Genomic DNA, 25,432 nt, shown 5'->3' with positions numbered 1-25,432 from the left:
AAATGTTCCCCAGGTGAGCTAAGGCTGATACTCGAGGCCTGGGATGGCACAGTGGTTAGCACTGCTGCTTCACAGCACCAGGAAGCTGGGTTAGATTCCCGGCTTGGGTGACTGTGCGGAGTTTGCATGTTCTCTCCATATCTGTGTGGGTTTCCTCCGGGTGCTCCTGTTTCCTCCCGCAATCCAAAAGATGTGCTGGTTAGCTACATTGGCCAATGCACCCGAACAGGTGACTGAGTGTGACAACTAGGGAATTTTCACAGTAACTTCATTGCATTACATTGTTAATATCAACCTACTTGTGACACTAATAAATAAACTTTAATCTTTTTACTCTGTTGACAACACCTCAGGTGAGAGTGGAGATTATCCCAAGAATTGGACCTGGAACCTTTATAAAATAGAAGAGAGTAAAGTTTCTTGAACTTTTTACAGGATAATTCACCAGTGAATGAGGAAAAGAACAACTCTGCTTTGATACTTACCTCCTTTTTGTTTCCATTGGAGCAGATTATTTCAGAGAGGACGAAACCCAGGATGCAGGAGTTCCAGTCGGAAGTTTTCATGATAATAGGCGGCTGCACCAAGGATGAGAAGTTTGTGTCGGAGGTGACCTGCCTGGACCCACTCCGGCGAAGTCGGCTGGAAGTGGCCAAGTTGCCCATCACGGAGCTGGAGATGGAGAGTGAGAACAAGAAGTGGGTGGAATTTGCGTGTATCACATTCCGTAACGAGGTCTACATCTCAGGTAAGCTCTGAGTTTAGAACCAGCTGCCCCACCATCCAACACAATGGTTCTTACTGCCCTCTTACTTTGCACTCACCTTGCGGGATGGTCACCTTTCATTTCAGACAGCCAGAATCAGCAACAAACCTCAGCACAAGTCGGTGATGAGACAGGGTAGAAGGAGCTTCACTCTGTGTCTAAGCTGTACTTGCCCTATGAGTGTTTGATGGGGCAGTGCAGAGGGAGGCTTACTCTGTATCTAACCAATGCAGTATCTTCCCTGTGTGTGTAAAGCAGGCAGTTTGGGAACAGCTCTGCGAACACTCATTCCACTGAACAAAAAAATCTGAAGGAAAAAGGCTGCTAGGTCCTAGGTTCGGTTGTTCTGTAAAATTAAATCCAATAGCAGTTCTGCACGAAAAGGTCCACTGCCAGGTAGATTTGTATGAGCTGATAAGATACATCGGAAACAGCACTACAAGGGGAATGTAAATACAAACAAGAAATCTGATAAGAGATTATGAGGGTGCTCAGATTTCTATTTCTTATATTACCGAATCAATGCTGCATCATTCTGTCAAAGAGCAAAGTTCAAAGGGGAGAGTGGGATGTAAAGAGTGATTTATGCAGGATGGTGTAAGGTAAGACATGCACTAGAATAGTCAAGTCCAAAGTTAACAATAACATGAGTGAGTGTGTCAGCAATGTATGAGCTGTGACAGGAGCAGAATTGGGCAATGTTACAGAGTTGGAAACGAATGGTCTTTGTGATTGTAAGGCTATGTGATTGGCAGCTCAGCTTAGCATCAAATATGAAACTGCAATTGTGTACAATCTGGTTTAGTCTGGGACAATTGCCAATCAGATCCTGGAGATCCGTACCTCACCTTTGTTTACCCATCTTTGATACGCTTTCCTAACAGAATCTGTTGTTCTGAGTGTTGAAAATTTCTATTGTTTCAGCACTGGGGAGAGTTCCAGATTTCCGCTGTTCTTTGTGTGAAGAAACACTGCCTGATTTTGTTTCCGAATAGTTTAGCTCTAATTTGAAGATGATATTCCCTTGTTCTGAATCCTCTCACCAGTGTCAATTGGGTTCAATTTTAACTCAGTGCAGTTGGGTGGAATTTAAACAGGTTAAAATTTGGCCCACAGTTTTTCTGTATCTGCTTTACCACATCCTTCCCTCATTTTACACAACTTGTTCAAATCTTCTAGACATGGCTGCACAACCCATCATAGAATGAAGGAACACAGAATGGAGCCACTCAGTCTGAGTTATCCAGTGAATCCATCCATTTCCCATAGTCCAGCAAATTCTTTTCCTTCATGTGTTTATCCCAGTTTTCCCAACGTGTGTGTGGCTGCCCAGGAAGCTCACATTCTTTAAGCAATGACATTTATTTTTTGGGCACGAGGTCCTAGGTTCAAGACTGCCATGGCTGCAAGTGTTTTCCAAAAATCACCTTGGGAACAGAAAAAGCTCAAGATTTATGCACCTGAAGGATTAAAGTTTGTTTTTCTGTTGGATCTTCCAGGTGGTAAAGAAACACAGCATGAGGTGTGGAAATACAATGCCTCCTTAAACAAATGGATTCAGGTTGAATATTTAAACACTGGACGGTGGCGACACAAGATGGCAGTTCTGAGTGGCAAGGTGTACGCACTGGGAGGTTTTGATGGCATTACACGTCTCAACAGCGTGGAAGCGTATGATCCCTTTCATAACTGCTGGTCAGAGGTATTTACTGAGCTGAACATTGTCTGTGCTCATGGCAATCTATACTAAACCGGGATTTCTTATTACAGATTGTGGCCCCTCTGTACATTTCACATTTCCCTCCTGTGTCACAGTTTTACTGTCATGCATTTTCTGTCACTCCCGGGAGTCACATATCATGAGTAGTGACCTTCAGAATCTCAGAACATACCAAAGCACTTCACAGCCAATGAAATACCTCTTAAGTGTAGTCACTGCCATGGGAACCATGGCAATGGAACTGTGCACAGCAAGTCCTTCTGAGAGAGCACACAGGCCCCAGGTTTAACACATTGTTCAAAAGAAGGCTCACCTCTGGCAACACAGCACCGAAACATTGGCTGAGATTTTGTACACAACTCTCTGGATTGAGGAATTGATTCAGTAAAAAGTCTGACAACACCAGGTTTTAGTCCAACCGATTTATTTGATGATAGACTCACAAGCTTTCGAGGTTTCCCTCTTCGTCAGGTGAATGGAGAGTTTAGAGCATTAGAGATTCTCTAAACTGTCTGTGCTTTATATGCTCTGTCTGAGGCCAGAACTCTCCGTTCACCTGACGAAGAGGGAAACCTCGAAAGCTTGTGAGTCTATCATCAAATAAATCGGTTGGACTAAAACCTGGTGTTGTCAGACTTTTTACTGTGTTTACGCCAGTCCAACGCCGGCATTCCCACATCTTGAGGAATTGATGCCAGAGCCTTTTGACTCTGAGATTAGAATGCAATCAACTGAATCTCAACAATCATCTAAAAGAAAATGCAACAAATATAATGCTCACCAGTTTCTTGAACAAAATCAATAAATTGTTCCAATCAATATGGTGCAGTTAACATTTGCAGGGGAAATGAAAAAGAAATTGCATTTACATAGCACCTCAGGACATCCCAAAGAACTTTATAGCTAATAACATACATTTTGAAGTGTGGTGAGTGTTGTAATGCAGCTGTCAATTTGTGCACAGTAGGATCCCACAACAACAATGAAGTAAATGATCAGATAATTGGAATTTTTTGGGATGTTGCACAGGGAACTGAGGACAGTTCTCCTGCTTTTCTTCAAACATCGCAGTGGGATCCTTTATGTGCAGCTAAGAGGGCAGGTGAGGCTTGGTTTAATGTTCACCCAAAAGACTGCGCTCCCAGCAGTGCAGCACTCCCTTAGTACTGCACTGGAGTGTTGGTTGGGATTGTGTGCTCAGCACCCTGGAGCATGACTTGACCCTCGTTTGTGTGGACAGTACATACCTGGGCAATTTTCTACATTGCCGGTCAGGTTCCAGTGTTGGAGTTGTACTGGAACAGCTTGGTTAGAGGGCATGACTAATTCTGGAATACAGGCATTTTTAACAGGGTCCAAGCAAATTGGTGAAGCCTAAACTAAGTTAGACCTCTTCTCTATTAAGAGAGTTTATTGACTTGTTTGGTCTCACAGTCCTTTTACACAACCCAGTGTCCCAGCTATCCTCTGTACATAGCCAAAGACAATTCATTTCCATCACTTGTTTCTGCCAACAATGTAATTAAGAAGACACTCACAGCTATGAGTACTACATATAGGGTGCTCTTGTGGCTATTCCCTCTTCTGTACCAGGGCACTGCACTTTTCCCCCATTCCTACATCTAAATGTCATGCAGCAAAATGGGGGTGGGTGAGGAATTGGGAGAGAGGGAGGGCTTGACACAGGGAGGTGAGGTGGAGGCAATGGAGAGAAGTGAAAAACTGAAGTAAATATTGTTTGTTCTCTTTCATTGCTGTTAAACATTCACAGCCCGTTTTTCTGAAAGGTATCACTTCATCCTGTGAACCACTTAAATGTCACTCAGATCATTTCTTCTCCCGCAGGTGGTTCCGCTCCTTGTGAATGTGAGCTCATTTGCTGCCACCACCTATAATAAGAAACTCTATGTCATTGGAGGAGGTCCCAATGGGAAGCTGGCCACGGACAGAACCCAATGCTATGACCCTGCAGCCAATAAATGGAGCCTCAGGTCACCCATGCCTGTCGAAGCCAAGTGCATCAATGCTGTCACATTCAATGACCACATTTATGTTGTAGGTACGTGGACTATGGTGATTTGCTGTGGGTGGTGAGTGCAGATGTTAACACCTGGGCAAAGAGTTTGCGCACAACTTTCTGGTTAAGAACATGTAAAGGTTATTTGACCATTCATGGCTGATCTGTACTTTACTTTAAATCCTTTTTCCCATCTTTGATTCATATCTATCGTCACCCTTCCTCTTGGCCTGGGTAAGATGCTCTTTCAGAGAGTTGGTGTGGTTCTACGGTACACTACCCTGCATGTGAAAAGATATTTTTTGTTTTCCTTCCTAATGTTTCCAATTTTGCGATGATTACTAGGTCGAGATTTCTCATGTCCTTTTGCTATCACAGACTTTTGCCTTCATTCAAAACTTGAATTCCAACGACCCCCAAATGATCTTTGTTGGCCTTTGGTACTTCTCCACATCAATAGATGGTTTTAAATTCTACAGGATATTGCTGTGATTTTGGACAACATGATGGCACATTGGGGTTAGCATGCTGCCTTACAGCACCAAGGACCCGGGTTCAATTCTGGTCCTGGGTGACTGTGTGGAGTTTGCACATTCTATCTGTGTCTGTATGGGTTTTAGCCCATACCTTGCTTAATTGGCACAAGATGCAGCAGCTCTTCTTGAAAAGAGACAATGTGGGGCTCTCATGAACCCTGCAGCCAGTGGCCGAGACCTCCAACTCCCCCACAAGATTCCTCCTCTCCTTACTTTTCCAGAGATTATTCCATTGAATGTACTGAATGTGTCCTCTGTTCAGTTAAGTCCAAGCTGATTGGGATTTAGACTGGGTACACCATCATAGCAGTGTGAGAACAGCAGCCAGAAGCAATGTTCATCATATTGATAGCTATTACCCACTCATGTTAATGAGCCAATAACAAGTAAGATCAGAGCTCGTGTAAATCCGTACTAATGCAGAAGGGGAAAATAGCAATGCCTCACTATTTGGGCTCCGGACTGATCCTGTGCTGATACTTCTAAGTGTATGAGAGAGAGAGAGAGAGAAAAGATATTAAGCAATTTCAAACTATAAGGCACAGCATCATTCTTAGAATTTGATTAAATGAGATAATAAAAACACTAGCAGATTTTGGACCGTATGCACTATCTGATTTCTTCCAGATAACAACCACAAGAAAGTTTGACAAACAAGTGACATAGATATTTCTTTGGAACTGCAGTAACTTACACCGAGATAAAATACCACAGTCTCTGTTTGGAGATAGGAGTGGGACGACCAGTTATCAACAATATCACCCACTGGGAATCGAACAAAATTCCTGTTGTTAGTTCACATGAATGGCATCTCCAACTGAAAATAAGTTTAGTGAAATATATTTTCATTGACTTATTACACAATTAAACATGATTAAGGCATCTAGGCTCTATGGTAATAAAAGCAAAGTACAGTAGATGCTGGAATCTGAAACAAGAACAGGAAAGTGCTGAAAAAACTCAGTAGGTCGGACAGCATCTGTGGGGAGAGAAACAGAGTTAACGTTTTGAGTCCATGTGACTCTTCTTCAGAACTGGAGAGGGGTAGAAATGTGATGGGCCATATAATGTGCAGGAGAGGCTGGGGCAGCTGAAGAGGTCAATGATTAGGGGGAGCTAGGAAAGATTGAACAAGTTGCGTTAGTCACAAAACAGGAAGCATTAACGACAGGAGAAGGTGCAAGTAGTTACACAAAGGTAAGATATCAGAATGTGTCACTGGGAGAATATAGGTCAGTGCTTGGTGTAAGCAAAACTGAAAAACAAGTGACAAATGGCCCTGTGGGGGAGGGTTTGCATTGGGCCAAAAAGTGTTTGAATGGAAAAAGATGGAGAAAGATCGCAATCTAAGGATGTTGAACTCAATGTTGAGTTGCAAGAATTGTAAAGTGCGGCACATTTCCTCCAGTTTACGTTAGCCTTCACTGGAACATTGCACAGACATGTGGGCATGCGAGCAAGATGCTGAGTTAAAATGACAAGCCATAGGAAGGCTCGGGTCATGCTTATGGATTGAGTAAAAGTGTTCTGCAAAGTGTCATCCAGTCTGTGTTTAATCTCCCCAAGGTAGATGAGACCACATTAGAGGCGGTGAATACAACAGACCAAATTGAATGAGGGTGACACGGTGGTACAGTGGTTAGCACTGCTGCCTCACAGCACCAAGGACCTGGGTTCAATTCTGGCCTCGGGTCACTATCTGTGAGGAGTTTGCACATTCTCCCTGTGTCTGCATGGGCTTCCTCTGGGTGCTCCCGTTTCCTCTCACAGTCCAAAGGTATGCAGCTTAGGTTCATTGGCCATGCTAAATTGTTCTTAGCAGGGTAAATATGTGGGGTTACTGGAATAGGGCCTGAGTGGAATTGATGTGGGCTCGATAGGTCTCCTTCTGCACTACAGCAATTTTATGATTCTAAATACAAATAACATGTTACTTTACCTGAAAGGAGCGTTTGGGGCCTACGATGGTGAGGAGGATGGAGGTAAAGGGTCAGGTGTGGCACCTTCTGCGATTACATTGAAAAGGGAATGAGGAATTGGAGGAGTGGACCAGGGAGGATGCCAACAAGGGGGTGCGGCGAGGGGCAAGATGTGTTTCATGATAGTGTTATGCTGGAGTTGGCAGAAGATGATCCCCTATATGTGGAGGCTGATGGTGAAAAGTGAGGACAAGGGGACCCTATCCTGGTTCTAGGGGTACGAGGAAGGGGGTGAGGCAGAGGTGCAGGGAATGGGTTGAACCCAGTCGAATGTGCCGTCAGCCACAAGTGGGGGGAAACTTCGATTCGGAAAAAGAGCAGCCATGTCAGAAGAACTGCTTTCAAAGGTGGCATCGTCAGAACAGATGTGATGGAGGCAGAGAAATTAGGAGAATGGAAGTGGGGTGTGAGGAGCTGTAGTCAAGGCAGCTGTGGGGGTCAGTAGGTTTTAAGAAGTATTGATGGTCTGTGTGTCACTGGAAATGGAGACTGAGAGGTCAAGGATGGGAAGTATCAGAGATGGAGCATGTGAAGGTGAGGGAGGGGTGGAAATTGGAAGCAAAATTGTCAGATTTCTCCAGGTCCGAACGACAGCATGAAATGGGACCGCTAGTCATCAATGTAATGGAAAAAGAGTTACAGGAGGGGGCCTGAGTAACACTGGAACAAGAAATGTTCCATGTACCCACAAAAAGACAGACAAAACTGGGACCCAGGTGGGTATCCATAGGCACACCTTTTATTTGCAGGAAATGAGGCAAAGTTAAAGGAGAAATTGTTGAGTGAAAAAACTAGTTCAGCCAGATGGAGGAGAGAGATCCTACCTCCCACAGCACCATGACCCCACCACCAAACATTGAACCAGGACTGACACTGACCTCATCACCTCTGAAGATCTTCCATCCAGAGCTTCCAACCTCATAGTCCCCGATCCAACACAGCCCACTTCTACCTCCATCCCTAAATCCAGACAGGACTGGGAGACCCATCGTATCAGCTTGTTCCTGTCCCACTGAACTCATTTCCTCCTATCTTGACTCCATCCTCTCTCGCTTGTCCAGTCTCCACTTATATTTGGTGATTTCTCTGATGCCCTACATTATATCAACAATTTCCAGTTCCCTGGCCCTAACTACCCCCTGTTCTCGATGTCCAATCCTTCCACCCCTCTCCCCCCCACCAGGGGGTGGTGGGGGGTCTGAGCACTCTTTCCTTCCTTGAGTGGAAGCCTGAACAATCCCCGCCCATCAGCACCCCCTTCTGCCTGCCTGAGCTTGTTCTGTATTCAAAAACAGAAACCTGCTTAAGTGAGTGGGCTGGACTTGGGAACTCTTGCACTACTGGTCTGCTTGTCCTTGACTGTCTGGTGGTCACCCATTCCCCCACCCATTGCCTGCAGTGTGACCACCTCCCTAAATGTGCTACCCACATAGTTGTCAGCCTAATGGATATGCCACAGTGACTCCAGGATCCAAAACCTGGAGCTCAGCTTCCTGCAGCTGCTGACACCAGTTCCTGCACCAGTTTCCAGCCACAGGAAGTGGCCACCACCCTTCACCTTACAGGATGGACATTGAACCAGCTGAGCTGCCCTTGTGTGCTTTTAACTTTGCGTTACAAACTACTTTTTATAACTTGGAGACTAGAGACCGCGATCCTTCTGCTCCCATAAGCTGACTACCCTTAGTAAACCTTACTACTATTAATAAAACCTTATAATTATTAATAAATTATCCAAGCTTTAAAAGATAAATGCGAAAATACTCACTAACCAATTCCTTATTTTTTTTTCTGAAGTCACATTTTTCCCAGAAAGCGGATAGGCTGCAGATAGAGTTCCCCTGGGTCTGCTCCCCCTCTCAGTCCCTCCCCCTCTCAGTCTCTTTTAGTTTCTCTCGTTCTCTATCTCTCTCTGTCTCTCTCCTTCTTAGTCTCTCTCTGTCTCAGTCTCTCTCCCTTTTTGCCTCTGTCTATCTCTATTACTGCCTCTCCTTCTCTGCCTCCCTCTCTCTCAGTCTGTCTTTCTCTCTGTCAATCTCTTTCTCTATGTTAGTCTCACTCCCTCTCTGTCTCCCTGTCTCTCTCAGTCTCTCTCCCTCTCTGTGTCTCTCACTCTCTGACATCTTTTGACATTATTTTAAGATTCCTTGGGTAAATCAAATTAGGACTAATGTTGTGGAGGGCAAACTCCTGGAACGTTTGTAAGATGGTTTTCTAGAACAGTGTGAGGAGGAACTAAGTAGAGAATGGGTTATTGTAGATCTGGTGTTGAGCTCTGAGAAACGGCTTATTAATAATCTTGTAATGGAGCCTTTAGAGAAGAATGACTATAATGTGAAAGAAACTTACATTAAATTTCCTGATTGGATCATGTCTGACTGTTAACCAAATGGCTTGCTTTTTTCCCATTTTCATATTTTTATAAAGAAAATTGCTCAAAGAAGTTGACAACATAAACAATCTATTTTAATGTCTCAATGGTTTTCCTCCAGGGCTGCACACAGCAGTGTCCTGGAGATCGATCTTTAATTCCTGGAGACACCAGGCCAATCCTGGAGGGCTGGAAACCCTATTTACCTGGCAGTGCCAGGGATGCTGGGGGCTCGTTTCATCACTGGTAAAATGCCAATGAGGGCGAGAGGTGACTGTCAATTGTCTGCCTACCTCTCTCGGAAGGCAGCTGCTCTGCTGATGTGCCCCCGCTGCTGAGAATACCTTCATGCACTAGGAAGACATCAAGCTTCCCTCCCAACACCTCTGCCCATTATACAAGATCTGCCCCATGCCACCCGCTCTCCCCCCGCTGTCCCCCTCTAGGGGGAACTGCCTTTCCCCACTGCCTATCTCCAGGGGGCTGATAACATTCAGCCCCGTGTTTCAGTTATACTCGGTTGTAATGAGTTGTCTGATCTTTTGGTCAGATTTTTACAGCTGGTTATCGACTTGGTTCCTGAGTTGGGAACACTGAAAGTTGCTGCTCTGGAATATTAACAATTACTGATCCAGCTGCTGTTTCTGTTGTGGGACATTGGCTCAGAGCAAACAACAGCGCCATCCTCTGGACAACCTATACTCAGCTTCTTTACAATCATGTCAGGAGATTCGTTTCTATCCACTGTAACCAACAGATGGGTTAGTTAGTTAATAAATCCAATATGGGAACAAAAAGAGCTGCAGATGGAAGGAATTGTTTTCAACAAACAGGGTTTAACTTTCAAAAGGAGAGAGGAGCAGGTGAAAAGGGACAGTCGAGTAGCAGAATAAGTTACCTGGGGAAGGAGGGTGAAGTGGACAGTGTTTATGGAGACAAGGGACAGTTTGACATGATTCTGGAAAAACATGAGATTGAGGGATTGAGTTAGAAGGTGAGAGGGACATGGTGAAAGGGTGGGCCAGTACGGGTATGATATGATGAATTGGATATGTGAGGGATATGGTGCAGTGGGTGGGTGAGGGATATGGTGCAGTGGGTGGGTGAGGGATATGGTGCAGTGGGTGGGTGAGGGATATGGTGCAGTGGGTGGGTGAGGGATATGGTGTAGTGGGTGGGTGAGGGATATGGTACAGTGGGTGGGTGAGGAGGAGGGATGTGGTGCAATGGGTGGGTGAGGGATATGGTACAGTGGGTGGGTGAGGAGGAGGGATATGGTGCAATGGGTGGGTGAGGGATATGGTATAGTGGGTAGGTGAGGGACATAGTACAGTGGGTGGGTGAGGGATATGGTGCAGTGGGTGGGTGAGGGATATGGTGTAGTTGGTGGGTGAGGGATATGGTTCAGTGGGTGGGTGAGGGATATGGTTCAGTGGGTGGGTGAGGGATATGGTTCAGTGGGTGGGTGAGGGATATGGTTCAGTGGGTGGGTGAGGGATATGGTGCAGTGGGTGGGTGAGGGATATGGTGTAGTGGGTGGGTGAGGAGGAGGGATATGGTGCAATGGGTGGGTGAGGGATATGGTACAGTGGGTGGGTGAGGGATATGGTATAGTGGGTAGGTGAGGGATATGGTGTAGTGGGTGGGTGAGGAGGAGGGATATGGTGCAGTGGGTGGGTGAGGGATATGGTACAGTGGGTGGGTGAGGGATATGGTATAGTGGGTAGGTGAGGGATATGGTGTAGTGGGTGGGTGAGGAGGAGGGATGTGGTGCAATGGGTGGGTGAGGGATATGGTGTAGTGGGTGGGTGAGGAGGAGGGATATGGTGCAATGGGTGGGTGAGGGATATGGTACAGTGGGTGGGTGAGGGATATGGTGCAGTGGGTGGGTGAGGGATATGGTATAGTGGGTAACTAAGGGGAAGGGTGAGGGATAATGTGCAGTGGGTAAGTGAGGATATGGTGCAGTTGGTAAATGAGGGATACCAGCCATGGATAATGAAAGAAATAAAGGAGAGTATTAAATTAAAAACTTGTGTGTACAGAGTGGCCAAAACTAGTGGGGAATTAGAAGATTGGGAAAGCTTTAAAAAACAACAAAGAATGACTAAGAATGTGATAAAGAAAGGAAATATAGATTATGAAACTAAACTAGCGCAAAATATAAAAACTGATAGTAAAAGTTTTTACAAATATATAAAAAGGAAAAGAGTGGCTAAAGTAAATGTTGGACCCTTAGAAGACAAGAAGGGGGATTTAATAATGGGAAACGAGGAACTGGCCGCGGCCTTAAGTAAGTTTTTTGTGTCGATCTTCACGGTAGAAGACAGAAATAGCTTAACGAGAATTAACGGTCGTGGGACTGTAAGGGGTGAGGTCCTTAAAACGATTACTATTACTAAAGAGGTAGTGCTTGGTAGGCTAATGGGACTAAAGGTTGACAAATCCCCAGGCCCGGATGGAATGTATCCCAGGGTACTGAAAGAAATGGCAGAAGTAATAGTAGATGTATTAGTAGTAATTTATCAAAATTCGCTGGACTCTGGGGAAGTGCCAGCTGATTGGAAAACAGCTAATGTTACGCTGCTGTTTAAAAAAGGAAGTAGACAAAAGGTGGGTAACCACAGGCCGGTTAGCTTAACGTCCTAGTTGGGAAAATGCTGGAATCTATCATTAAAGAAGAAATAGCAGGACACCTGGAAAAGAATGGTTCAATCAAGCAGACACAGCATGGATTCATGAAGGGGAAGTCGTGTTTGACAAATTTACTGGATTTTTGTGAAGATATGACCAGTGCGGTAGACAAAGGGGAACCGGTGGATGTGGTGTTTTTAGATTTCCAGAAGGCATTTAATAAGGTGCCTCACAAAAGGTTGCTGCAGAAGGTTAGGGTGTACGGAGTTGGGGGTAAAGTGTTAGCGTGGATTGAGGATTGGCCGTCTGACAGGAAGCAGAGAGTTGGAATAAATGGGTGCTTTTCTAGTTGGCAGTTGGCGACTAGTGGCGTGCCACAGGGATCGGTGCTGGGGCCTCAACTGTTTACCATACACATAGACGATCTGCAGGAGGGGGCTGAGTGTAGGGTGACAAAATTTGCTGATGACACAAAGATGAGTGGGAAAGCAAATTGCGTGGAGGGTGTGGAAAGTCTGCAGAGGGATCTGGATAGGCTGAGCGAGTGGGCGAGGATCTGGCAGATGGAGCATAATGTTGGCAAGTGTGAGGTTATCCACTTTGGAAGGAATAATAGTAAAATGGACTTATTTAAATTGTGAAAAATTACAACATGCTACGGTGCAGAGGGACCTGGGGGTCCTTGTGCATGAATCACAAAAACCCAGTCTGCAGGTGCAGCAGGCGATCAAGAAGGCGAGTGGAATGTTGGCCTTTATAGCGAGGGGGGATAGAATATAAAAGCAGGGAGGTCTTGCTGCAACTGTACAGGATACTGGTGAGGCCGCAACTGGAGTACTGTGTGCAGTTTTGGTCCCCTTATTTGCGAAAGGATATATTGGCCTTGGGAGTACAGAGAAGGTTCACTAGGCTGATACCGGAGATGGGGGGGGTTAGCTTATGAAGAGAGATTGAATAGACTGGGTCTGTACTCGTTAGAGTTTAGATGGCTGAGGGGGGATCTTATAGAGACATATAAGATAATGAAGGGGCTAGATAGGGTGGAGGCAGAGAGATTCTTCCCGCTTAGAAAGGATAGCAGAACTAGAGGACACAGCCTCAAAATAAAGGGGAGTCAGTTTAGAACAGAGTTGAGGAGGAACTTCTTCTCTCGGAGGGTAGTGAGTCTCTGGAATTCTCTGCCCATTGAAGCAGTGGAGGCTACCTCGTTAAATATGTTCAAGTCACAGGTAGATAGATTTCTGATCAATAACGGAATTAAGGGTTATGGGGAGGAGGCGGGTAAGTGGAACTGAACCACTTTCAGATCAACCATGATCTTATTGAATGGCGGGCAGGCTCGAGGGGCTAGATGGCCTACTCCTGCTCCTGTTTCTTATGTTCTTATAGTGCAGTAGGTAGGTGTGGGATATGATACAGTGGGTAGGTGAGGGATATGATACAGTGGGTAGGTGAGGGATATGGTATAGTGGATGGGTGAGGGTGAGGGGGAGAGATATGATGGAATGGGTAGGTGAGGGGGAGATATGGTGCAATGGGTAGATGAGGGATAAGGTGCAGTGCGTAGATGAGGGGCAGGGTGAGGGTATGGTGAGGGCATGAAGTCAAACGACAAGGGTTTGTAGGTAGATGGAAAATGGGTTGGGTTGTCGGAGTAACCATGGCCAAGGTAAGTGGTACATGAAGGGGAGAACTCTGACCTCCCTTTAGTTTTCTTTACACAGTTGTTATGGAATACTGTGTTGTGCTGGAATATCCTTTGGGCAAATCACCATCTTTTGTTTGTATTCTAGTAAACTGTAGCCTGAGTAATCTTGGACTGCTGCTTTAATCTTTCCCTGTTTCTCTTTCCCAAGGTGGTGCAATGAAGGCCCTTTACAGCTACAGCCCAGCAGAGGACACATGGACTCTGGTCACGCAGTTTGGTCATGAACGTGCCAGCTGTGGGATTGCGGCCTGCAACAACAAACTCTTCATTACGGGGGGCCGTGATGAGAAGAACGAGGTTATTGCCACCGTCTTGTGCTGGGACACAGAGAAGGAAAAGCTGACGGAGGAGTGTGTCTTGCCCCGTGGCGTATCACACCATGGCAGTGTCACCGTTAGGAAGTCCTACACACACATCCGTCGCATCGTTCCAGGAGCGGTCTCTGTATGACAAGCGTGGGCAACTTACTCACCTCCTGAGGACCTGCCTCGGGACTTTCCCAGGATCCGTATTCTCTTCAACTTCTATCTTAACCTTTGGATGCATCTGACAAAACATTTTCCTGTCTCCATGATTTGGTCCTTTTGGATGTCACTGGATTAAAGGCCATACATTCACTGAAACTGGGACAAACACTGCATTGTCAAAATATTTGGGAGCCAGAATTTAATCCAGAAAGATTCCTTGCATTTTTCTTGGCTGATCAAGCAGCTACACACTAGCCCATCAGAGATACGCATTGGGAAAGCATTGCAATATATTAGAAACACTTTGGGAATACATGGATTGAAAATACTGGAGCAGTCAGGATCCAACACTGGTTCAAAGAGTTAAATGGTGGGGACTGGTTGCTCGTAAGCCCGGGTATTGTGGAACCAAGGTGAATAAAAAGAGTAACGATGCAAATTGACCACAAAGGGCCAGATCTCATGGTCCTAATCATAGCGATGCTATTGGGGGTCAATAGGGAACCACAGCTGCCAACACTTACACATGCACAAATGTATGCCAGGAAAAGGAAGGTGTGGTATTCGAGAATGCGCTCCTCCTGAGCCTCCAGTGATAGTCCTGCTGAGCCACTTAGGAAAGTGGCAGGGAGCTGTATTTAATAAATTTGGGCTGATTGCCCACAAATAACACTGGATTTAATGCTATTTAAATTAAAGCTGATATTAGCAGACATAAAGCCTGGTAGTGAACTGATCAGCCATGTTTTAGATACATAATCCCCTGTAATACATTCCACATCTCTGCAACATGAATCCCTCCAGCTCTTAGTGATGCTCTTTCTCGAGTTAAAAAAAATCATATGCATATTTGTACAATGTTGACATAGTCTTATGTATGTGTTTTATTCTGCTGTACAGCCCCCAGATGAAGTCCGCACACAGGTTGCACCTTGTTGGATTGTCTGGGTGCAGAGATGAAGTCCTGACGGAACATCCCTTGGTCCCTCAGCAGTTCCTGGTGTTTGGGTTTTGAAAATGCAATGCTGTACTTGCCATAGTCATGTGACTCTATAAGGATTCTGTCTCTGGAGGCAAACATCTTGAAATCAATTCAATAAAAGCCTCTGACAGAAACACATTAAGGAAGACTGCAGTCCTTACACTTGCAACATGACATCCAAGAGTGGCAAAAATGAGATATTTGAAACCTGCAATGGAAGCAGAGAAGGGACTGAGAACCCAGGAACACCAAAATGTTGAAAATCTGCAAACAGCTGCTGAAAAGAACAAAGGAAAACAGACAAGCTACAAGAGAGAAACAAAAAGCACACACAGGCTGCAAGTGAAATTTCTGGTTGCAGTGAATCAGGAAGTACAGGCAAAGGCTGCAACTAAACTACCCCTTGAGTAAAAATGACTGCAATAAATTTTCTAATCCCAGCTCTGATCCAGTTGTAAAATGACATATGACAAAACTGGCAGTATTTCACTTACAATGGCAAAACAGTGAAATTGCAACAGACTTAATTAACAAGCCTGAGAAGGGTAGCCACACTGTTAAGAACTGCTAGGGAAGGACTGCTATACAGTGTATACCTCCCTATATTTCATAGGCAAGCCAAAAAAACAGACAGCAAAGATTTTGAAAGCGTTGAACGCGCATTTTGAATGCCGAACAAATGTTACGTATGAAAGATTTGTATTCAAAGCTAGAGTTCAGAATGAAAATAAGACGATTGAATGGTACATCATAGGAGTAACATAGCTGGAAGAATTGTGTTAATTTCGACAGCCAAAAGACAATCTGATTAAAAATAGCCTGGTCCTAGGAGTGGGAGACCCTAAAATGAGAGTAAGTCTACTGAAAGATGAGAATCTGACACTAAAGAAAGTGATCGACATGTGTCGACACATCAACTCGAGCATATGTATGGCGAAGCAGAACCACTTTGCACACAAGTGCTTGGTCAGAAAATGGTAAAACAATCCTATACAAATGAAAGCAAATTACTGTGGATCCTGGAATCTGAGACAAAAACAGAAATGCTGGAAAACCTCAGCAAGTCTGACAGCACATGTAGAGAGGCAATAGAGCCAACCTTTTAGAGTCTCGGGTTATTAGGCTTGAAATGTTGACTCTGTTCTCTCTCCAGAGATGTTCTTCAGACCTACAAAGATTTTCCAGCATTTTCTGTTTGTAAAGCATAAATTGATGGCCACTGGAGAGAAGGAAACAAAAGATTTCAGGGAGGGGGAGACAGCAGACCCCAATGAGAGAGAGACAATAGTAAACCATAAGATGGCTGCTGATCATATAATTGCAATGAAGTACACGAGCCAAAGGTAAATGTTCTCCAGGAAAATGTTCACAAAGGAGCTGAACTGGAAGAGTTGAAGGACAAGATTCTTGCTGAGTATACACCTTTTAAAACATATGATAAACTGAAGACTTCAATGATCTTGAAGTCATTGAAGATCTGATCTGTGCGAGATCTGATCAAACAAATTTCAGGGACAACACAAAGGTACCAGGAGGAAAGAATGACCCACAATTCCATAGTTGGCAACTCAAAATGGGAGTTGAAACAAATGTAACCAGTTGCACAGGCACAATAGCAGGCATATGTACTCAACTAGCAAAGCTGCACCTTCACAGCAAATGGGAAATCAGACAGAAATGGGAACTCACCAGATGTTCTGAGTACAGAACTATCATCAATCCCAGAGATTCACAAGATTCCAACAACCAAAATGGAATAACAACAGTCAACTAGGCAACAACGGCCACAGGAATGACACTCTTTGGACTAAGTACATCACCCAGATGAACAATCAATGTCATCATGGATATATTGCATTAAAAGACCTGCATATGTTTGCAGTGTATGTGCAGAGATTGACTAGTAGGCCAAACAGTTGTCAATGCATGAGAACAGTGGCTATATTGTGTATAACTTGGGAAACTCACAGACACACAGGATTATGTGTCCAAATGTAACTTTTGTTTAAAGGGAATGTTTAGTTTTGGAAATGCAACATTGTACTACCTAACTGGCTTGCATTAGTCATGTGACAGTACCGTGAGAAGTCTGCCTCTGGAGGTGGACATCTTGAGATAAGTTCAATAAAAGCCTTTCACAGAAACACACTAACGAAGACTACTGTCCTTATATTTGCAACACTGGGCTAACAGCAGCAATGATCAGGTCCTCCACTTGTCTCTGGCAGCCTGCTAGCTCGCCTGGGTTTATCCCCACAGTGCTGGTTCTCTACAGGCCTGAGGAATGCTGCTACAGGAGCTCAGAGCCTCGATCGGCTGTTTGCCATCTCTGAGATCCGTCAGCTTGATCAACTCAATCTGGGGGTCAAAAGGGAGACAGAGAGAATTTAAACACTCTGGGTTACTCAGGTTTGAAGTTCAAATCAAATACATAGAAGATAAATGGGATTAAAGTTAAATGATGCAAAACTCTCATAGATAAGAAAAGATTGTTTATATAAAGTGCCATAAAAGAAAAGTAATTAAACTGGACAGGTAAAACTGCAGAGACCAAAGGAGAAAATAAATTGTGAGTTTGGCTGAAAAGTTCTGGACAGTTGAAGTTTCTTAAAGTGTTTAAAAATATTGAAAGTCATTGGCCCAAAATCTTCCGATTATGGGGAGAGGCCTCCAACTGTGTCCACATCCTGATGTGCCTCAGGGCTCTCAGGAAACCCTGGCATATGTGCATCCATGGTACGTATGCAGGATGTTTAGGTTCCTGTGGCCCAACCTTCTGCGGAGTGGCAATCATCGATATATTGCCAATCCATTCTTGTTTTTTAAATAAAGTAGTTTATTTATTAGTCACAAGAAAGGCTCACATTAACACTGCAATTAAGTTAGTGTGAAAGTCCCCTAGTCGCCACAGTCCGATGCTTGTTCAGGTCAATGCACCTAACCAGCATGTCTTTCAGAATGTGGGAGGAAACCTACGCAGACATGGGGAGAACGTGCAAATTCCACACAGACAATGACCCAAGCCAAGAATTGAACCTGGGTCACTGGCGCTGTGAAGCAACAGTGGTAACCGTTGTGCTACCGTGCCACCCATTACAGCTGGAGCTCTGCTGGAAATAGTACTGGACCTCCACATTACCCAGATTTCTGAACCGGGGGTCATCAGCAATGCTGGAGTTCTGAGTCTGTCCTCGTATTGCAGGGTTGCTGGGAAAGCCAAGCCACACCCTCTTTATATGGCTTTAGCTTTATCTTTTGGAAGTCTTCGTTCACTAACACAGTGAAGAGTTGTAAAGCTTTGGGACATTTGAATAGATTTTCACTATTAGTCATTGAGTGTGACTAAAGTATATGGATGGGGTAGTGGGGTGGGTAGGATGTCTGTTGGGTAGGTGCCAACTGCATAGGGTGGCAGGATGGATAGGATACATTCAATAAGGTACCCCACAAAAGGTTACTTACTAAAAGCCCATGATGTTGTAGTATATTAGCATGGATAGAGAACTAACTGGTAGAAGACAGAGATTTGGGATAAGAGGGACATTTTTGGATGGGAACTTGTAATCAGTGGTGTAGCTACAGGGGGAGCAGGGGAAGCAACTGCTCTCCCTCAACACATTCTTCGAAAGTGGTGCCTTTTCAATGGGGTACTCCTCATGGGCCCCTCAGATCTCTTCCCGAGTCCTCGATCTGTGAATTGCAATCACGGGATGCGATATGGATGCGGGGACTTCAGGCAGTGAGGAAGGCATGCAACCTCCCGCGAGGATATGCAATCACGAGGATAATTGCAGACGCCACGAAGGACATAAATATGCAGCCACCACGACAAACAGGCAGTCAAGACCAAGCATCCCTCACCGACAGACATCACCAGCCGAGATTGGGTGAGTAAATAGATTCGGTAATTATCACTTGAAGAATTTAAACCACTACAGAGTCCAAAATTGACAGCTTTAATTTAAATAAACCGGCTCATTTAAATACATAGTAAAGATCAAGAACAAGGGTATGACATCGCAGGAATGGTTTAGTGAAAATATTCCGCTTGTAATTTATAGTTTCAGTCACCATTCATTCAATACTTAGATCCAAAGCATTTTGACAGCGCAGATAATGTGAACAAATTAGAATTTTTAGCAGACACATACTCAGACATCATTGACAGTCAAACTGAAATCGTACAAGAGTTTCTTTCATTCAAAGACATGTACAAAGAGATAATGAGCGCTAGCAATAAGGCAAATTCAAGTGTCGAGAAACTGACCATCAACAATGTACTAAAATTCATGATCGCCAATAAACATGCGTTCCATTTATCCCTAACCTGTCCACATTGTACCAGATTTTTCTGACCTTACCAATAAGTAGCGCAGTTGCAGAACGATCCTTTAGCCGACACAAACACAAAGTCCTACCTTCATTCTACAATAGGCAAGGATAGATTGTCTGGGTCAGCTTTGATCTCCATTGAAAGACAGTTGACGACTGAGGTAGATTATAAATAATAGATAACTTTACTAGAATGAAGCCTAGATGAAAGAGACTGTTGTAGTTGCTTCATACCTTTTCCATATTGCTTTGTTTTGTTTTCATTTTACACTTAAAATGTAAAATAATTAAATAACACATGTCTTTTTATTATGTTTCAATTTTAAACACAAAATAAAAATGCGTAATGAATTTAAAATTATTTGGTATGCGTTGTAGTGCTCGCTCTCCCTAACGTTAGAACCTGGCTACAACCCCCGTTTGTAACTAGTGGAGTGCCACAGGGATCAATTCTGCAGCCACGATTATTATTCTACATCACAGTATGAGACAAGGGAGGGGAATGTACTATTGGCAAGTTTGTGGATGACACAAAATTAGGTGAGAAGGAAAGTGGTGAGGTTGACACAAAGTGGGACATAACTGAGTCAGAACTATCCAAAGTCTTTGGCTCTAACCCAAAGTTGGAACCTTTTTGGAGGGTTCTGGATGCAGGTGGGGGGAGGGGGGTAGTGTTACCCATTGGAAATTTAACTTCCCGGCCAATTATGGCATTTCAGTACGTCATAACATCCGAGGAGTCACATGGTGCAATAGTCGGGTACATCCAGGGTACAACCATCCAGAGATGAGAGGCTCTGGGCCTCTGATTGTTGCTTTGACCTGGCTCAGATTGCTGCATTATTCCAGTGACCGTGCAGTCGGATGACCAGAGCCACAGGGAGCTTGGCTGTTTATATCATATTACCCAGGTTTTTATAAAGAGATTCTCATAAGCAGGCATAAAACTAACACAATGAGCTGAAGCACGATAGCACCCCCAGCAATATTTACCAGCCTCTAACACGTTTACCCCCTGACACTGTTCATCCCCCCCACCGACAATGTTCACCACCTCCCAACACTGTTCACCCGCCCCCCCCCCCCAGCTGTCCCAACACTGTTCACTCCCCCCCAACGCTGTTCACCTCCCCCCCGACAATGTTCAGTCCATCCTGACAATGTTCATCCCCCCCGACAGTATTTACAGCTCCCCCGACACTGTTCATTCCCCCCTTCCAGCACTGTTCTCCCCCGACATGGTTCACCTCCCTCCCGATAATGTTCATTCCCCCTCCCCAACAATGTTCACCCTCTCCGGACAATGTTCACCCTCTCCGGACAATGTTCACCCTCTCCGGACAACGTTCACCCCACCAACACTGTTCACCTCCCCCCTCCCAAACAATGTTCACCTCCTCCTGACAATGTTCACCCTTCCCGACAATGTTTACCCCCCCTCCCAACAATGTAGACCACCCCTCCCAACACTGTTCCCTCCCCTCTCGACACTGTTCACTCCCCTCTCCCAACAATGTTCACTTCCCCTCCTGACAATGTTCATGCCCTCCTGACAATGTTCATCCCCCCAGCAATGTTCAACACCCTGGCAATGTGGTGGAGGTGTTCTTTATTGGTTAGATAGCTGAGGGGGGAGGGTGGGGCATGAGCCAGAGGAAGGAGTCCAGTGAATCTTCTCTGGGCTGCTCCTTATGCAATTATATTCTTTCTTAAGTGAGAAGTCCAAAACTACTTACAATAGTCCAGATGTGATCTCAGTAAGGCCTTGTCCAACTGTGGCAACATTGCTATAATCTTATACTCAATTCCCCTTGCAATAAATGCCAACATTCTATTTGACTTGCTGTACCTACATGCTAACGTTTTGTGATTCATGTACCAGGATACCCAGATCCCTTTGTACTGTAGAGCTTTGCAATCTCTCTCCTTCTAATATACTTCTTTTCTGTTCTTCTTGTCTCACATTGTACTCACTTTTGCCCACTCACATAACCTATCTAAATCCCTTCATAGATTACTTTCTAGATAATGGCTAACCTCTCCACATTGCACATTTAAAAATTCTTTTATGAGATGTGGGAATTACTGGCAAGCATTTGTTTCACATCCCTAATTACCCTTGAGTGGGTGGTTTGGTTTCCAATGTGGATACTGTTTGGATTTCTCTTTGGGTAACTTTTAGTCTGCCCTGCATTAGGAAGGCTCCCCACTACCTTAATGACTTAGATCTAATTTGGATATGCTTCTTTAAAAGCTCCTTTATTTACAACATAGTACATGCTAAACTTCCAGGTAAGTATATCCTTCTCTGTATAGTGTATTCCATCTTCTCTTGCACATGACTGTTGATGTTGCTCTTACACATCACTATCTCATTACCGGAATGATTAACCTATTATTCTACATTTCCTTCCAGGTATCATCTCCACTTACCTTGCAGCTTCAAACCACGTTGACTAATAATCCACTGTGATATGGTACACTTTTCCTCTAAAGTCAAATGATCTGGTCTCAATCTATCCAAGGCCTATCTGGAAAAATTAAATGGTAATTAATGTCCTGTAGGTGTTTGGCCATGATTTGTGCAAATATGGCATGGCAATATGATGTCTTAAATTGCTTTTGAAATTCCTGGATCCCACATAGATTGATGTGCACAAACTCTATACTTGCTAATCCCAATGGATTCTATGAAGAATCTCTCTTTTGTAGTCTTGGGTATTACTAGTTCATGGTTAAATACCACAAGATTGTCCATTATCGTTAGTTGTTTCTTCTATTTGTGGTACTTTTGTAAGAGCTCATTGTTGAGCTATGTTTTGACCAACCTCTTGCAAACTTTCCTTACCTGGGTACAAGCTATACCTTCCTTTTGTGCTTTCCTGGTTTCTTGTAGTTTTTTCTCAGAGGCTGATAGAGAGTTTGTTATGACTAATGACAATGCTTCCACCTCTGAAATAGGTCTTGGCCTACTGCTTGATCAACCTTGGCTCTCGATAACAGATGGCCCTTCCCATTGGTGAGATCTTCCGATACCCCCAGTGGCGATGCTTGTCCCATCTCCCCCAACCCCTCCACTCCCATGGTGGTTTCCCTGGATGCATGGCCAATGAGCAATGCAAATGGGCACTGATTTTGATGGGACCAATGACGGGCTGGCTCCACTGTTGGGAATCCCGCTATGGAGGAGGACTGGAAAATTCCAGTCAATGTATCTCTGCGATCTGAGTTTTGCCTGACACATTTACATTTGTGTTATGAGAACGCATTAGCCTGAGTCTGAAACATTATATGCATAGAGGCATTTTGACAATCTCTCTGTGGAATTCAGAAGGCTGACCCAACAATTTATGGTCTGTTTTGATTTGAAATTTCAGCCTTATCAAATAATCAGAAAATGGTTCAGGTGCCCAGGTCATTGCCAACATTTCTTTCTCTATGGTCACTATAGCTTTGTTCAGCTGATGCCCTGGAAACAAAGTAGACTGGCTTTCCTATGCCATCCTCCTGGATCTGAGTAAGTATGGCTCTGGGGCCTGTTGGGGATGTGACTGCAGCTACCACCCATGGGCAATCTGGGAATATAATGTGCCAGATTGTCTGGGGAGGTGAACATTTCCCTTACTTTTTGAAATGTATTGTTTTTCTCGATCCTCCAAAACTACTGTTGGCCTTTTCCTAACAAGTGTCTCAAAGTTTCAATGATTGTAGCTAAATTCAGAATGAATTTACCAGCCAGACTGATCATTCTGAGGAATCGTTGACAATCTACCAAAATGCCCTTTTATATTGTGATGTGCCCTAAAAATTTAATGGTAGTTTCTACAAATTCACATTTAAGGTGAGACGTGCCTCCTAAAACTTTCAGAACTTTGCGTACTCTGTGATCATGCTCCTGTCTTGTGGCAAAATGGGTAAGCATGTCATCCATATGACAAATGAGTCCCCTTCTTCCTCCTAGAATGTTTGACATGTTTCCCTGGAGCATCTCCGGAGCTGATGATATTTTAAAAGAAAGTAAAGTTTATTTATTGTTGTAAATAGGCTTACATTAACACTGCAATGAAGTTACTGTGAAAATCGCCTAGTTGCCACACTCCAGCGTCTGTTTATGTATGCTGAGGGCAAATTTAATATGGTCAATGCACCTAACCAGCACATAGAGTCATAGAGGTTTACAGCATGGAAACAGGCCCTTTGGCCCAACTTGTCCATGCCCCCTTTTTTTAGGCCCTTAAGCTAGTCCCTGTTGCCCACGTTTGCCCATTTCCATCTACCCATCTTACCTATGTAACTGTCTAAATGCTTTTTAAAAGACAAAATTGTATCGCCTCTACCAGTACCTCTGGCAGCTTGTTCTAGACACTCACCACCCTCTGTGTGAAAAAATTGCACTTCTGGACACTTTTGTATCTCTCCCCTCTCACCTTAATGCAATCTAGTTTTAGACTCCCCTACCTTTGGGAAAAGATATTGATTATCTAGCTGATCTATGCCCCTCATTATTTTATAGACCTCTATAAGATCACCCCTCAGCCTCCAAAGTTGCAGGGAAAAAAGACCCAGTTTATCCAGCCTCTGCTTATAACTCAAACCATCAAGTCCTGGTAGCATCCTAGTAGATCTCTTCTGCAAGCAGAATTGTCCAAAAGGTGTAGTAAATGTAAATACCATTCCTCGTCAAATGGTATTTACCAAAGCCTGCGATTAGCGTCAAATGTAGTGAAGAACATGGTGTGGGAAAGTTTGCCAAATTGTCATCCGCTAAGGACACCGATGGATTTACCTCGGATGGCATTATTTAATTGTGTGAAGCCTTTGAGCACCTGAGTTCACCATTCAGCTTGGGGAAACTGTCCCGAGCCCCAAACAGCACTTAGTTGTCTCCACGACAGATGACAGGATAGCTCTATGAAACATTCTGCCGAGTTCCTCTTTAACTTTCTTCAACAATAGGTGTGGTATCCTCCTGAGTGTGTATAGACATGTAGGGTTGAAGCAGTGTCAAATGATTTCCCTGTTTGAGCTTCCTGAGCTGATGTGGGAAATTTGTAACAAATCAATAAGATTTTTGGACAGTAAATGTTAAGGCACTGTCAGAATTACTAGCAAAGAGTTAAATGATTCTTAAAACAAGGTTGTAAGCTAACGAGAGAATAGGTTACACACACGTGAATGCAGTAAGAGAATTAAACAAATAATTATGACCTAAAACATGTATACTGATATTTTAAATGTATTTTAAGTATTGTATGAATTATTGTTCACTTCAGCCATAGGCAAGTTACCACAAAGTATGATGGTAAAGATGAATAGTTCAGAGCCAAAGTCCTGGGAATCCTGCAGTTAGCAAAATCCATTTCAGTAAGTTTCTTATGCGGGAACACATATTGCAACATTTATGAGTAGGTGTATTAATTGTCTGGACTTAGGATGGAAACATGCACGGATGCGGGATCACGTGCCTCTCCAGTTTGGCAATGATTCGGTGGGAACATTCACTCTCGCCTTTATAGTGAGTGTTTAGGGTAACCTGGCAATGGGGAAGTGACTTTAGCTAAGATGGGAGTTAGCATTTAATGGACGAATGAGATATCATTATGCTGGATGGTAAAATGTAATTGGCTGAGGTGCATGATAGGGATTATTATTGATATGTGTACACTGAAGGTGATTGATTTTAAACTAATGTAAGGTGGGAATTATTGATAAGAAAACCTATAATTGATTAGTTTTGAATTGTATAGGCCAGATCTATTCAGAGAGGTCTGGTGCTCCACCCGAGCGCTAACTTGACCCTCTGATGGTCTCCTAGCAGCTGCTGGTCAAATCAAGTTATGTCCTCGATTCAGAAACACTGGCTTCATGAGTCTTACATGGTCTTTGAGTTTTGCTGACAGAACTGTGAGAATTCTTGGCT

General features: G+C 44.1%; 1 protein-coding gene across 2 annotated transcripts in view; it reads left to right on the top strand.

The window, feature by feature from the left end:
- The window catches only part of klhl6 (kelch-like family member 6), a 58,710-nt gene extending 42,593 nt beyond the window's left edge, over positions 1–16,117 (top strand). For both annotated transcript variants that reach the window (XM_080183362.1, XM_080183361.1), the window contains exons 4-7: positions 511–748; positions 2,266–2,468; positions 4,332–4,545; positions 13,880–16,117. In XM_080183362.1, coding sequence (XP_080039488.1) covers positions 511–748; positions 2,266–2,468; positions 4,332–4,545; positions 13,880–14,181 — 957 coding nt within the window. In that variant the 3' untranslated portion in view covers positions 14,182–16,117. The remainder of the gene's footprint in view (positions 1–510; positions 749–2,265; positions 2,469–4,331; positions 4,546–13,879) is intronic.
- The last annotated feature ends 9,315 nt before the right edge of the window (positions 16,118–25,432 follow it).

Source organism: Carcharhinus amblyrhynchos, unplaced genomic scaffold (genome assembly GCF_965287045.1).
Source record: "Carcharhinus amblyrhynchos unplaced genomic scaffold, sCarAmb.v2.hapA chromosome_267, whole genome shotgun sequence".
Taxonomy (NCBI): Eukaryota; Metazoa; Chordata; class Chondrichthyes; order Carcharhiniformes; family Carcharhinidae; genus Carcharhinus; species Carcharhinus amblyrhynchos.
The sequence above is the reverse complement of the archived record's forward strand: the minus strand, read 5'-3'. Positions and strand labels throughout refer to the sequence as shown.